General features: G+C 37.3%; 1 protein-coding gene across 1 annotated transcript in view; it reads left to right on the top strand.

Moving 5' to 3' along the window:
* LOC150101107 (laminin subunit alpha lam-3-like) overlaps positions 1-16,372 on the top strand; it is a 789,889-nt gene that overhangs the window by 583,634 nt on the left and 189,883 nt on the right. Inside the window, exons 44-46 of the mRNA XM_090402236.1 lie at positions 2,563-2,679; positions 7,738-7,914; positions 9,093-9,247. Of these exons, the coding sequence (XP_090258362.1) occupies positions 2,563-2,679; positions 7,738-7,914; positions 9,093-9,247 (449 nt within the window). The remainder of the gene's footprint in view (positions 1-2,562; positions 2,680-7,737; positions 7,915-9,092; positions 9,248-16,372) is intronic.

The raw sequence follows: 16,372 nt of genomic DNA, 5'->3' as shown, positions 1-16,372 counted from the left end.
TCTAAAGGTAGCCTGAAAACAAGGTATTGTTCAGTGCCACAAGACACAAAGTGTCTTGTGGCACTGAACAATACTGTAGATATACAATACTGAACAATACCTTGTTTTCTACAGTATGATACTGCTTCTGGCCTTCTCTTCCTAGCACCTGCTCTGATTTAATAACAGAAATTATTCTGACTGGGATGAGTGCTCTTATTCCTCACTCCACTCAAAACCCTCAACCCTTATCCAAACCCTGGTTTTTTAACAATCGTATCAAAGCAGTCGAAGTCAAAAATTCATCATATACCCACCGAATCAAGAAAAAGAAATCCAGCCTCTCAGTCAGTTTACACTACAGCTCATAAAAACTGGGGGGAAAAAATCATCAGCAGTAAATCCAAGACAGACTTTGTGAGGGCTAAATGCACTAAGAATACTTCATCAGTGTTCTCTGATGAAGTATTGTCTCCTGTTTCAGACTTCTGGTCCCTTGCCAAGGCTGTGGGATGCAACTTCTATCTTTCCAAGTTTCCATCTCTCTTACATCCTGATAGAACAATGGTAATATCACCTAAAGATAAAATAAATGTCTTGGCATCAGTTTTTTTTTCCCCTCCAACTCTTATATAGACAACCAGGACAGATCTCCTCTGAAATAATGTTAGAAGAGCATCAAAAGTACTTAGCAGTTTTGATACCAATAAGACTTCTGGTCCTGATGGCATTCCTGTATTGTACTGAAAGCTAGTGCTCCAGAACAACCTTTCTAAGCCCAAGGACCAGTAAAATGCCTAAAACGGACCCACTAAGTTACATTTGATTTCAATAATTTTTACTTACTTATTCAATTTGAATTTGTTTTGTTTGGATAATTAAAAAATATATTTATTTAATTAATTTAAGTTTGCCTGCGGACCACCTGTCCCATCGTTGTGGACCACAGGTTGAGAAACACTGCTCCAGAACATACACCTATCCTATATCATCTACTCAAACTGTTATATTCATCTGACATCTATCCAACAACTTGGAAGCAAGTTTTTATTGAATCTGTTTCCATTAAACAGCAAACAATTGCTCGGACCTCAGTACTCTCAAAAATAATGGAAAAGATCAACACTGCCATTCTCATTCTACTACTCATCCTAGACAGCCTGCCTGCCTGCCGGCCATGGAAAGATTTGGAGAAACTCAAGTGGTTGTTGCCCTTGATATTTTCAAGACATCTGACTGAGTCTAGCATCATGGCCTTCTTGCCAAGCTACCATCTTATGGTATTCCTCCTTTCCTTTGTGAATGGATCACCAACTTTCTTTCTGGATTGCTGATTGCAAGTCTTGGCAGATTTTTTCCCATTCATCTGATTTCTCAATCAATCCCAGGGATCTGTGCTTTCACCTACACTCTTTCTCCTGTGCCTCACTGATGTTCTCTCTCTCTCTCTCTCTGACATCCAGTCCTATTCACAGCTTTGCTAATGATAGTACACTCTTACTCCTCTTTTTAACTTTGAGAACCTCTGGTTCAGGTAATCCACACTTCAGGATCTTCTATAACCAGTGCCTTAAACACTGATCTCCTTGCCATTCTCAAGTGGGAGGTGAAGATGACATTGTTAATTTTAATGTCAGAAAATGCAATCGTGTTTTTGCAGCAGAAAGACCATGCCTCACTTCCTCTCTCACTTTTGACAATATTCTACTTGCCAACCAAGGTTAGTTTCTCTTTTTGAGTTAACTTTCACATTTAACTTATCCTGGCACAAGCACATCAGGTCCATAGCATCTCCAACCTCCAAAGAGCTTGATGTTCTTTTTCATTCCAAACAGTACTTCTTTCTCACTTAACTCCTAACACTATAAAAACTCAAATCTGCTTAACCTTAGAAAATTTTCCCACATTTGTGGTGGTGTACCTCTCTTTCACACTCCCCCTCCAGTCTCTTTCCCACAGATGCTCTGTTGCTGCATTATATCTTTTCTGTAGGTATTTCCATGGGCACCTCTCCACTGAACTTACCATTCCTCCACTTTCCTCATATCACATATGAACATGAACAGATACTGGTGAACATGCATTCATAGTTCAGGTCCAAACTTATCGAACCAACTTCTCATCCTCCTTCATTCCCTACACATCTGCTGTTTGAAATACTTTTTTCCATACCATTTTTTTCAATTATTACCAGGTCTCTTAAGAAACATCAACAAATTCCTTTCTTCTTTGTAACCACTTGCCCACACACACACATGGTATTGTCATGTCATAGATATTAGGAGATCTTGTGCGTTGGACTGATACCTAAAAGGGGTGCATGTTAAATTAAATTCTAGATATGATATAAATCCAAAGAACTTCTTCCTTCTCAATCTTGAACTCATTGGAGGTTGCAATTATAATTAAAAAAAGTTTTGTAACTGTGAACTATCATGAAATGTCATTAGGCATGATACCTAACTGATTTAAGTGATTTAAAAATATCTCATAAAAGGTACTGCACATTAAAACAGAACTAGATTAGCTAAAGAGTGATTTCTCTTTTGCACTTTTTTTTTAATAAGTTCTATTTATATTTAGCGTTGGAAGAAATGCTATACAGTAAAAAAAGAGATTTAGATAGGGTGGCAGAAAATGTAGTTCTAGGCCAGAGGTCTAATGATATTATTAACCGAGAGCTGGATGCACTACCAAAAGGTAAGTAATTCTTAATAATTTACATTTTTGTTATTTTACAAGAACAGAATTTTAAAGATTATTCTTATACACTATAAAACATGCTGTTTTAGCAGAATCCTAATTTGAATTATGGAGAAATCTGGATCAATATTCCCAACAGTAGTAATGATATTTTAAGCTGACCATTACAAAATCCATTCCCCAGAATTGTTTTTATGCTGAATGCATGGATATTTATTGAACTTAATCTTCACATTGTAATAACCATATTGGTATAGATAGTAACAATTATGAATTGAAACTGAACCACTGCATTTCTGAATTTCTCATAGGTAGATTGAAAAGTTAGGTTTGCCTAATTTATAACAAATTTCTTCAGAAAACCAACTGTAAAAACTAAAATTAATATGATTGTGAGTGGATGATTTGTTTGTTCCTTTATCCTGGAAAATGAAGTGGCTGGTCATTGCTAGTAGGTACTTACTTTTGACTGAGCCATTACTGTTTTTGCTCTAATTTATCTTTGAGTAATATCTAGCCAAATAGGTAATAGGACTCTAGCTTTGATGTAGCTCCCCCCCCCCATGGGCCAGTAGTGTTAATAAGGGATGACCAAATTATTGTGAGTTTAACTTGCTATACTTATTGTTGTGCAGTGTGCCTCTTTGTGTGTGTGTATGTATATATATATATATATATACACACATTTACTCCAGATGATGACCTTGATACGAAGATCAGAACATCAGGTGATTATTTTGGTGTATACTATTAAGTTGAAGTCATTACTAACACAGGAATTTCCTCCATAATTTATGATTTTTTTATTTTTTTTTTTTTTAAATTCTAAATGTATATTGATATTAAGATAGGATTAAAGTAAGGAGATACCCTTTCACCCATCCTTTTTAACTTAGCTTTAGAAAAACATATTTTTTCAAGAAACTGTAAAAGATAACACAAGCAGTATTGTAATAATAGCATAAGAGTATGATATATGCTTAGTTGGAGAAAATGCTTAAGCCATTAGAATAATATTCAGAAAATTCAGAACTTTTGCTGAAAAACTAGATTACAAATCAACCAAGATAAAACTGAATATTTAAAAATATGTAGCACGTCAAGGGGAAAATTACCAGTTTACCATCAATAACCTGAAATTTAAAAGTGTTACCTTCTTCATGTATCTTGGAACATTAATTACTCAAACTAATAACAGACATGCAAGTTAGAATGCATGCCTCCAATAGCTCTTATCATTCACTACATTACTGTCTTCCAAAATTCTGTCAAGCAGAGTTAAAACAGAGATATACAAAACAATCATTAGACCTGTTGTTTTATATGGAGCAGAAACCTGGAACATAACAGACCAACAGGCAAAAGCTTTGCAGCTTTTTGAGCATAAAATCCTCAGAAGTCTATGGACTTCTGAGGTAACACAATAGTTGAATGGTGAAGAAGACATAATCAAGAATTATATGAACTCTATTGATCCCCACTTCCAGCTGATGAAATCAGAACTTGCAGATCAAGATGGCTCAGACACGTGAAAGAATGGGTGAGGAGAGAATGACTAAATAAGAATTGAAGATGAGGCCTGATAGAAAGCAACCTAGAGGAAGACCACAGCAGTCCCTGGAGAATAATATCCAAAAAAACTGGAATTGGAATCCTAGACTCAACTGAACTAATCCATGTAATATATTCTGACTAATATTAAAATTCTCTTCACTCCTTTCACCTAAGGAGTGAAGAGAATGCTATCGTATCCAAGCATTTACTGCATATTAAAGCCTCCATAGCTCAATTGGTATAGACGAAGTCCTTTAGTCAGAAAGACCTGGGTTGGTTCGATTCCCGTCCATGACATGAGGAACCTTTATCTGGTCTCTGTCGACTAAAGGTGAGTTGGCTAGTCTCATACGGAGGTAGAGGGTTTTTTCATCCCTCAGAATAGGCAGATCTATAGTCATAAAATACATGGCCAATCCCTCACTAGGAGGACTCAACCAGTCCTAAGGGACGGTGAAAGAACGGGAGTAAACCCCCCATACGAATATACGAATAAATAAATAATTGCTTATTTTATTCCAGAAGGCTTGCTTATTTTTGCCCAAACTGGAAAATGTGAAACAACTACATATGCTATAGTCAACCAATTCCAAACCTTGTGAAATGTGAAATATACTACTGATAGTGTGCCTGCACACCTAGACAGCATTTTATGGGAAAAGATGAAAACTTATGTGCAAGTTTTTCCATAGAAAGTCTTTTCAGAGAAAGCTGTAAGAATGGTCCACCTTCATCACATCTCCTAAACTTAACAGAAATGATTATCTGAAACTTTCAGAATTCTGAGAAACATTTTTTTTTAATGCTATTCATCTGACTTATTATCAACAACAAAAAAAAAAAATTTTAATTATGGGACTACAAAACTAATAGCTAAGTTTCAAGCTTTATACAGCACAAAGCTGCATGTCATGTATTAACATACTATGCATATTGTTACTTTTATAGAATTTGATAAATTGTGTTAACTTTCTTTACCTGTCATAGTAATATCTACTTTGATAATGATTAAGACACAGTCAAATTATCAGTGATTCATTAGAAGAATCTAAGTATTATCCTATATATCCGTGATGTTAACATATCAGAAAATTAATGAAGATTTTCATGAAGTTGAGGATTTATAAAGTCAGACAGACATTTAAAAAGACATTTGGTGATAATTTATAAACAGATAATATTCAAGTTGGTTAGTACTAGATAAATGTTAATCTTAAAAAGAATCTTTTATAAGCAAATCTGTGGTTACTTTTATGCCTTTCCTAATGCACAACTGGAACTTTCATTCATTACGTATCATCATCAACAACCATGGGTCCAGTGCCCGTAGGTGTCTGCTGCCATATTGATATGATTCTTCCACTGCATTCTGTTTTATGCAAGATGACTCAGTTTGTGTATAGAGTTTCGGCACCATTTGACGATGCCATCGCCCCATTCTCTGTTTGGTCTTCCTCTTTTGTTCTTTCCTTTAATCATTCCAAACAGCAACATTTTAATTTTCTCTCATCATTCATTCTACGTAGGCTGTTCAATAAGTAATAAGATTATATTTATACAGAAAACAGATTACATGGTCTTTTTTGAAGTAACTACCATGAGACGCGATGCATTTGTCCCAACGTTGCGTCCACTTCTTAAACGCATGTTAAAGTCTGTTTTTTTGAGAGTTCTTTCAAAACTGCCTCTGCAGCTTTTACACATGCTTTGTTGCTTTCGAAATGGCGGCCTCTTAGTGGTTTCTTGAGCTGAGGAAACAGCCAGAAATCGCACGGTGCAAGATCAGGACTGTATGAAGAGTATGGTAGGATATCTATGTTGTTCTTCTGCAAAACATCCACTACACAACCAGCAATATGTGGCCTTGCATTATCGTGGTGCAATAAAAAGCATTCTTCAGCAATGGACACTTCCTTTTGACATGCTTGATGATGATCACTGCCGTGTTGATCATTGTCTCTGTGATGGACTTTGAAGATCTTCCCTCATGTTCAAGATCGTCCACATTTTGCCTGCCATCCTTAAAAGTTTTATGCCAGTGAAAAACACTTGCCCTCGACGCTTCATCGTGGAAAGCTTTGCGTATCATGTTAAAAGTGTCCGATGCCGATTTTTGCAAATGCACACAAAATTTAATCGCATAACGCTATTCCAAGGATGCTTCAATTTCGAAGACTGGTCGCGCCTTATAGACGCACCGATGAGCACTTGCGTTTAGTCATGTGACACTCTTGCACATCAGCCCGTATACGCCATCTATCAACCACTTTTGTTAATACAGACAGCAACATTTCTTTATTCCACAGAAATTAATATTGTGATGAGTGGTTTCGCCACAGTAAAATTAGTCTTATTACTTATTGAACAGCCCACATGCATATATGGCCAAATAGACGTAGTTTCCTTTTGATTATTTTCTGGATTAGGTTTTCTTTTGGTTGTATTCGTCTCTAGATTTCCTCATTGTTTACCTTCTGTATCCAGCTTATTCTCAAGATCGTTCTATAGCACTTCCTCTCAAATGCCAATATCCTCCTTTCAGATTCTCTCAGGAGTACCCAGGCCTCACATCCATAGAGCATGCTGCTGAAGATACAGGTTTCTACAATGCACAGTTTAGTTTGCATCTTTATAGCTCGGCTCTTCCGTATTTTGTCCATGGCTTTTAAAATAGTTGTTGCTCTGGCTATTCTAATTTTTATCTCTTTTTTGGGGTCCAAGTCATGCGTCATGTTGCATCCAAGATATGTGAAGTGTTCCACATTTTCCAGTTGAAATCTGTTTATCGTAACTCTGTTCAGTAACTCCTGTTGTCAGAATATCATTGTTTTAGTTTTTTCAAAGTTGACATTTAGTCCATATCTTTTTTTCCTTCTGTGTATAGTGTTTGCAATGTCTGTTCCAGCCTTGCTGCGTCTTCTTCAATCAGGATGATGTCATCTGCAAAGCAGAGGTAGTTTATTCTCATGCCATTTATTGAAATGCCTCCACCTTCTTTAATCTTATATAGTGTTCTTCCCAGATGTGTGATGAAGATGATTGATGATATTGGGTCCCTTTGTCTTGTGCCTTGACTTGTGGCAAACCAATCTCCAGTCTCTCCTGCTATTCTGATTTTTGCTTGTGCTTGGCTGTTTATATCTTTCAGCAGGCGGATCAATTTATTGTCCACAAAACAACAATATATCTTTTTGTTCTTTCTTCGAGCTTTTTCTGCTATTAGTCTTAGTGCGAGTATACTAATTACGTATACTCATTCTTTTATAAAAACGTCATTTAATTTTTTGATATATAACTAACTATAATTTTTTATTGTATAAAAATAAATCTTTACAATTTTAGGATCTCACTTATTACCTGGTTAACTCATTACCTTATTAAACAGACTTGATAAAATAACATTAATCCTTGTTGAAACAAAGAGTTTTTTCAATATAGATTTCAAGAAAAGCTTTAAAAATTATTTGTTTTTTATTTTATTCCACCACCCCCCCCCCCCAGGAATTGGAAGTGCTCTTCGGAATATTGATGCTAAGCAGAAAACAGCTCTCAAAAAAGCTGAAGGTGCCAATGAGAAAGTTGATTACATCAAAGATAAAGTTGAAAATGATTTAATTCCTCGTTTAGAAACCATGAAAGCAGGCAGTTTGGCAGGATTAGAAAACTTGACAAGAACAAGTAAGCTTTCTTTTTTATTAAAGGAAAGGAGGATGCAAATCATTAGTTTTCACTCTCTAACAAGTATCATATATTTAACTTCATATAAATTACCAACTTAGTATTCCTCTTCAAAGTTTGCAAAAAAATTGCAACATAATGAAAATTTCTGATAAAACTAATAACTTGGTTAAAAAAAAAATAGTAATGAAATATTGTTTAGTTGCAAATCCTGTTTTGCCTTGAGAGAGTTTATTCTAAGAAATGTTGATGGCAAACAGATAACATTTGTTATCACCAGTTAGTTTTGAATAGGATAAAAATTAATTTTTAGTACTGAAAAGAAAATACGTAAAATTTTTAAAGAGAATAAAACTTTCAGAGGAAATGTATTGAATTGTAGACTGAAATATACAGAAATCATGGGAGAAAAAATATGAAAGAAGTTTGACAACAAAACAGATAACATTTGTTCTTGTTTTGTTGTCAGATTTCTGACATTCTTTTTGACCTGCAATACTGAAATTTACTCATGCCGAATTCTCTCTGGATAGCAGTTTCTATCTCTTTTCTGTCACCTGCTTTTCAAAAGTAATTACTCCAGCCTTCCAGAATATTCTTACTTGTTTCCCTACTTTTACAGATAATTTAGCTTGTTTGCATTTGCTTCTGTATTCTTTGACTGATAGGAACCTTTGATATAATAATCTTTTTCAGAACTTTCTTTAACTTGTTCAGTCCACCATGATATTTTGATTTTTTTTGTCTCTAAGGGTTGGTTCTTGTTTTCACACTCCTTCCATTTTTTTCTTCTATGGTTTTTGTATATTTCAGTCTCCAGTTTAATACATTTCCTCTGAAAGCTGCTCAAAGTTTTATTCTTTTTAAAAATGTTTACGTATTGTTCTTTTCAGTATTAAAAATTAATTTTTATCCTATTCAAAACTAATTGGTGATCACTTCCTGTTTCAAATCCTATATATATACTTTTTGTGTCCTGAACCAGCATGAAGGTTGCTATTTACAATTAGTCAAATGAAACTTTTTTTTTTTACTTCTTGCATCATCTCTCCATGTGAGTTAATGCACATCCTTATACCAGAACATGTTATTAGTAAATAAAATATATAAAAACAAGTATAAAACATAAATAAAACTTTAGCTCGCCCATGGTACTAATGTATGATATTATTTTATAGTTGATCAAGCTCAGCGTGATATTAGAGACAGTTCTAAGAGTGCTGATAATGCAGAAGCATCATCCCATAGAGTGAGACAAAAACATAATCAGATGCAATTAAACTTAAAGGAATTAAAGGACAAGATTTTATTAGCACGACAGAGATCTTCTAGTGTAAGTTTTATTTTGTTTTCTTATAATACTGTGTTGGAAAAAAGTTTGCTGTATTCTAGTGCACAGCCTAGGATGAATGAATGGGCATTCACTTGGAGTGAAATCCCTAAAATCACTTTATGGAATTATTTCCCTAATTTCAGTGAATGATAGTGCAATTAATCATTGTAACAAATACATTCCTTTCTGACCTGAAATTATTTTTGCTAGGATGACTGGGTTAATTGTTATTGTGCCTTGACAATGAATAATTATTTTATGTATCAAGCATCTTGTGGAGTTTCAAACACTCACAATTATAGATTTGTTATTTATTATATTTTTTTATTTATTTCCTTTTTTTTTATGAAAATCTTACTCATGAAAGTTTGTAAGCCTGTAGCACAACAATAATACTGGCCTAGACATGGTACATTTTCAGATCATTTCTTCAGAAAGCAGAGTGTTGGATCCACATAGAGACAGTGGGGGGCCTCACAAACATCTGTTGTCCCAGTGGGATTCAATCCTATAATCTGAGTTGCAAGGCATTCTGTTAATTAAGTTAGTTAATCTGGATTCTATCCAGATTAACTAACTGAATTAAGTAATTTAATTAGATCTACATAAAAAAATCTTGTCTAAATTCACATCTTAAGTCCCTATGAATGACAGTTTAATTCATTCAAATTGACATGATGTCAAAAACTGAATATTGCTTTTTGATTTATTGGACTTTATTTAGGATGCTAACTTTTCCAGGTATTTTTAATGATGCTATATTGAATGTTTCAGCTTAGCTTTTCACATTTGGCTATGTTGTCAGTGACACATTCAAATTTATTGAGATGGGGTATGTGAATACATGTCAACTATATAATTCCATAAGTTTTTCTAACAAATATTGTATAATTTAAACACCTCTTTCTCTCTTTCTCTCTCTGCTAGCCTGGTTGGCCAAATGGTTAGCATATCCACTCTTCAGCCAAGAGGCAGCGAGTTTCAATCCCACCATTTCATGGATGTTTGCGATTGTGTTAACCATTTACCATGTGTACTGCTGTAAACCTGTGTCCTGGCACAGTGTAACCTCTGATGTCTTTGCACCATAAAAAATCAACTCTCTCTCTCTCTCTCTCTCTGTCCTTTAAATTATTTCATTATTCATGAATTGGCTAAACTTTTCCATAACTTTTAAAATTTTCTCTTAAATTTCTTTTACGTTTTATTCAAATTAACAGTATATTAATGTCTCTGGAACATGTTTTCCATAAAAGGATATTGGGATGATAAGGTAATCACTGTTTTTTTATTATTATTAAGAGCGACCTACAGGGAATCAGTCATATGGACTGGTTGGCCGAGTGGTAAGCATATCCTCTCTCCAGCCAAGGCTGCAGGTTCGAATCCCGCATAGGCATTCCTCATACTACATGCATGTAGTATGAGGAATGCCACATACTACATGCATCAGCTGTCATACGTGTTGTTGGATTCATTCACACTACATGCACATGACTCCATGAGAGAAAAATCTAGATCTCATTCCTTTCTTGATGATATTCATTCTCAGCTGCCAAAAGGACGAAAGGATGCCCTCTTGTCCTTTCCCCATCTTCCACAAAATGAAAAATTCTTTTAACTGAAATCCTGCGTATTAAATCATTTTAGAAGTTTGTAATTCTCAATCATATCACCCTTCTTTCTTTCTCCTGTTTTTCTAGCATTGGCAGTTTACAAATTCTCAATCTGTCTTCATAATCAATATTCCACAATCCTTATACCATTTTTAGCATTCCCAAACTGCGTTCTGCAGAAAGTGAATAAGTGTTCCATGAAAAATTATCGAAATTAATATGAGCCTGGAATGGTTTTAAATGCTGCGACTAGTTCAAATATGTTTGAAAATGAGGAGCTCCTCACTCTGCATGTGGATTGTGCTATTAAGGCTAGTGCACACTGGCCTTGACTCAGCTGCTGGCTGACAGCCACCCACGGTTGTCAACACCTCCAAGCGCGAGTGAAGTACGGAGGTATCTATTCTAGGAAACATGTGGTCACAAGCAGGATCTATTATTATTATTATTATTATTATTATTATTTCGGGCGACTCCAGGAGTCCTTAGACTCATTTTACAAATTCTCAATCTGTCTTCATAATCAATATTCCACAATCCTTATACCATTTTTAGCATTCCCAAACTGCGTTCTGCAGAAAGTGAATAAGTGTTCCATGAAAAATTATCGAAATTAATATGAGCCTGGAATGGTTTTAAATGCTGCGACTAGTTCAAATATGTTTGAAAATGAGGAGCTCCTCACTCTGCATGTGGATTGTGCTATTAAGGCTAGTGCACACTGGCCTTGACTCAGCTGCTGGCTGACAGCCACCCACGGTTGTCAACACCTCCAAGCGCGAGTGAAGTACGGAGGTATCTATTCTAGGAAACATGTGGTCACAAGCAGGATCTATTATTATTATTATTATTATTATTATTATTTCGGGCGACTCCAGGAGTCCTTAGACTCATCGAGGGAGGCCCTAAACATCATGTCCACACAAGTATGTGATTACATTCTCACAGTATCTATCATACCTTGTCTTGAACTTGTTCACCGTCATAGCACCCACAACAGACTCTGGCAGCTTATTCCACTCATTTACCACTCGAAAAGTAAAGAACCCAGCTCTAACACCCCTGCTAACCACACTCTTGCCCAGCTTCCATAGGTGTCCCCTAGTTCTCCCACCACCAGTCCTGATCTCAAAAATATCCTCTGAATTAATCCTATAGAATCCCTTTAGCAATTTGAATGTCTCAATCATATCTCCCCTCCTCCGCCTATCAACTAGTTTCTGCAACCCACAAATCTTCAACCTGTTCTCATATGGTTCATTCCATAGACTTGTTATCATCTTAGTCACTCGCCTCTGGATCCTCTCTGCCTCCTCCCCATCAAGAAGGAACTGAGGTGACCAAATCTAGGCACAGTAGTCGAGATGAGGTCTTATCAAGGCTCGGTACAGAGGTACAATAACTTGCTTGTCTCTGTTCGTCAAGGTATTTTTCAACAACCAAGTGAGTTGATAAGCTGATTTAGTTACTTTTGCAGTGTGCCCCCTAAACTTCATCTCCCTATCCACCAACACTCCCAAGTCCCTGGCCTCATCAATCTCTTTGGAGTACAGTTCCACCAATGTGGTATACTGCTGCTAATCTTTTCACCCCAAAATGCATAACCTTACATTTTGTCACATTAAATTGACATCCATTCTCCTTAGCCCAGAACTCTAATCTATCTAAGTCATCCTGCAAGACTTTGACATCTTCTGCATTCACTATAGCCCTACCCAACTTTGCATCATCAGCGAACAAATGAATTGTTCCACTTAGATCCTTCCCTATATCGTTAATGAACAGATTAAACAGCAGTGGTCCAAGAACAGAACCCTGCGGCACAAAACTAGTCACAGGCCGTCTTTTGGACTCTACTCCTGAATAAACTACTCTTTGATATCTCTCCATCAACCAACCACCTATCCATCTCACCAACCCTATATCCATTCCCATATGTTGTAGTTTACGAATTAGTATTCCATGTGGTATCCTGTCAAACGCCTTTGCCAGGTCCAGCAGTATCACTGTAAACCCATTTCCCTTATCCAGTTCAGCCGTCACCTTGTTATAAAACTTGAGCAAGTTACTGAAGAATGATCTACCCTTCACAAAGCCATGCTGTCCCCTCTACAGTATCTCATTTTCATCAATCCATTCCTGTATTTTTCCCTTGACTACTTTCTTTAAGACCTTGACAACGACTCCTGATATGCTGATCGGTTGGTAATTTGCAACCATAGTCTTGGATCCTCCTTTATGCAGTGAAACTATTTGCCCCTCTTTCCACACCTTCGGGACTAAGCCAGACCTGAGACTCAGATTAAACAACATGGTCAAGGCCACTGATAATTCTTTAGCCGCTTCACGCAAGACCCGTGCCGGTATACCATCCAATCCCACAAATGTGTTCACATTAAGGTTCTGTAATAGACTATTCACCTCCACTTCATTCATCACTATTCCCGTATAAACTAATAGTTCCTTCATTTTTTCAATGTCACCACCTGGATAATATGCTTTTGCAAAGTGCATGCTCAGTAACTCCACTATATCGACTGATTCGGTGACATCCTTACCATCGTCATTCCTTAAAATCGTTTTGCCGTGTGCAGTTTTTTTCTTGCTTGTAGCATATTGAAAGAACTGTTTTGGATTCTCTTTTGCTTGCAAAGCTAATTTCCTTTCATAATCCGCTTTTGCTTTTTTTACCACACTCGTTACCTTTCTGGCCTGCACTTTATACCGTTCGTGTGCCTGCAGGTCACCCCTTTCTTTAAATTACCTCCACAGTTGTTTCTTTTTTTGCAGCTCAAGCTTAATGGTGTTATTCATCCATTTAACCCCTACTTGTTTTACTATTCGGACCCTAGGTATACAATCAGCCATTACCTCCTGTAAATGCTCCTTGACCACTTCCCATGCGTTATCGACGTCCAGCCCTTGCAGTTGTACATGCCATGGCACTGATCCGAGCAATCTCCTAAGCTTGTCATACTTGCCAGCACGGTAATTCCACATATACCCTGTCTTAATCGAAAATTCCACACCTTTAGCCACCTCCCAGGTCAAGACCTTATGATCACTCTCACCAATAGGTGGCAACATTGTCATATTCATTACAGTCAAATTCTCAGATGCTATTACCAGGTCAAGCACTCTCACACCCCTAGTATTTTCAATTACATGCTGTCTCAGATAGTTATCCCTTAATAATTGAATAAAATCCTTTTCCTTCCTCACATGTGTCCTCTCCTCCTTCCAATCACTGGTACCATAGTTGAAATCTCCCATAATAATTACCCTCCTTCCACTCATTTCATCAATTTCCCTATGCATACTATTTCCACCATCTATTCCATCACCTGGTCTATAGCAGCACCCAACTGTATATTTTATTCTGCCAGTCTCAATCTCACACCAAATAGCCTCAAATGAGCTCCTTTCACTATCCTGCGATACAACTTCAATTCTCCTTGGCTGCAGTTCATCAGCTATCATCAATAATACCCCTCCCCCCATTTTATTCTCTCTGTCCCTCCTAAACACACTATAACCTACACATTCTATCCCACTAACTATATCTTCTTCCATCAGCCATGTTTCACTAATGCCAATAACCTGTGGCCAGGAAGAGCCAATCAAGGCCAAAATTTCTTCCTTCTTGTTCCTAATACTCCTGGTATTAGTATACATGAAATGCAGTGATCCCTTAGTCCCATCCCTATATTGATACGTTATTCTAAATGACCCATTCCCATTTTTTGGCCTTAGTGCTGGCTCGGGTACATTATATACATTCTTACACTCATCTGTCTCACTGATGTCTGCATATCCATTCCCCTCCTTGGTAGTTCTAGTTTCCCTGGTTTTGCACATCCATTTTCACTTCATTCAGCAACACTCTTTCCAGTCTCCGCACACCACGTCCATTCAAATGCAGGCCATCCATCTTGTATAAGTCCCTTCGCCCTTCAAACTCATTCCACACGTCCACGAATTCCACACCACACCATCTGCATAACCTACGCATAATGTCATTTGCGATTATGGCCCTCCTCCTAAACTCCTCTCTGTCATACCGTGGCAACAGACTAACTATGCAATGCAATTCAGCCCAGCACACCTGTAGTGTGTGCTGTAGCACTTTTATGATGTGATACAACCTTCGGTGATAGTGTGCACACTTCGGTGATAGTGTGCACTTAGTTTTGCATTGAATATGAGACCAATGATACTCGACTCTAACCAAGGTGTTCCATTAAAATTTCAGGATTTGTGAAGTGTTCCGTCGTAGGAAAAGTTTGGGAAACGCTGCTCTACAGTATCAGAATAGCCAAGGAAATAAGGAGACCAGACTTGCACACGACTAGTGTAAGTGAGGTCTTATCAAGACCTTTTGATGTGCCAACAAGCACATCAAAACTAATAACAGCGATCAACAACAAGTTCAAAGACACTTGTCCCCAATCGCTCATATGTGCTCAACCAGATTTATCATTTGCACAAAGAGAACAAAGATGCCAGCTTCGAAGACAACTCAAAGAAAAATGTCAAAATGGTGACAACAGTCGGATCATCGACTACAGACAAATTAAACTGGTGCAAAAACCAAGTGATGCTACTAGCAGCCACCATGGAGACCAGTATGCATGCACTGCATAGGAAATGTGTAAGATCCTTGTGGTCAAACATATGGCTCACCAAATTCTACATATCCACTTCACCAACATCCATGGCCTAAACTCCGACCAGCACTATTCATCTCAACCTTCCAAACTACTAGCTCTTTAACAACTTTTGTCCCAAGGGTGGTGTCTGTGCATACATCCACTCTGACATACCTTGCCTGAGCACCCAACTTCGACCTTCTCTGGTTGAAAATATCCCTTCCCCACTCAGTCAAATTCATTTGCTGTCTCTATCGCTCTCCCAACACAACCAACCACTCTTGGCTCTTTAATTTCCTCTCCTTAAAAATTGACTTTCTCCAATCCCACTTTCCCAACAGCAAAATTATCCTCCTAGGAGATTTTAGTGTCCACAACATTAGCTGGTTTTCCTCCTCCGGTAGTACAGATCTTGTAGGCAGAGATGCTGAAATATTTGCCATCACTAACGACCTTACACAACTTGTTGAGATGCCAACTAGAATACCAGATAACCCAAACACACTAGATCTCTTCCTCACCAATGAACCCTCCAAATACACAGTGAAAGTAGCGAGCCCCTCTGTGTAATTCTGACTACAGTCTAATGCCCATCTCCTCCCCATGCAACAACACTCACACAGACACTCCCATACAAGAGTAGTTTGGCATTGTAACAGTGCCAAGTAGGACAGTCTCCGCAACTTCTTCAACTCCGCACATTCCCATGGTTGGACTACTGCTTCCAGCCTTCCACCCAAACATATGCACCAAACTCATTACCAAAGTAAATTCTCGCTGGCAGGGAAACATACATTCCACACAGCACTCTGAACTGCCATTCCCTAACTAAACTCTGGTTCTCCAAAAGATGTGCCAAG

Source organism: Typopeltis vanoorti, chromosome 12, assembly GCF_054136105.1.
Source record: "Typopeltis vanoorti isolate ZY-2024b chromosome 12, IOZ_Tvanoo_1.0, whole genome shotgun sequence".
NCBI lineage: Eukaryota > Metazoa > Arthropoda > Arachnida > Uropygi > Thelyphonidae > Typopeltis > Typopeltis vanoorti.
This window is presented reverse-complemented; position numbering and strand designations above follow the sequence as displayed.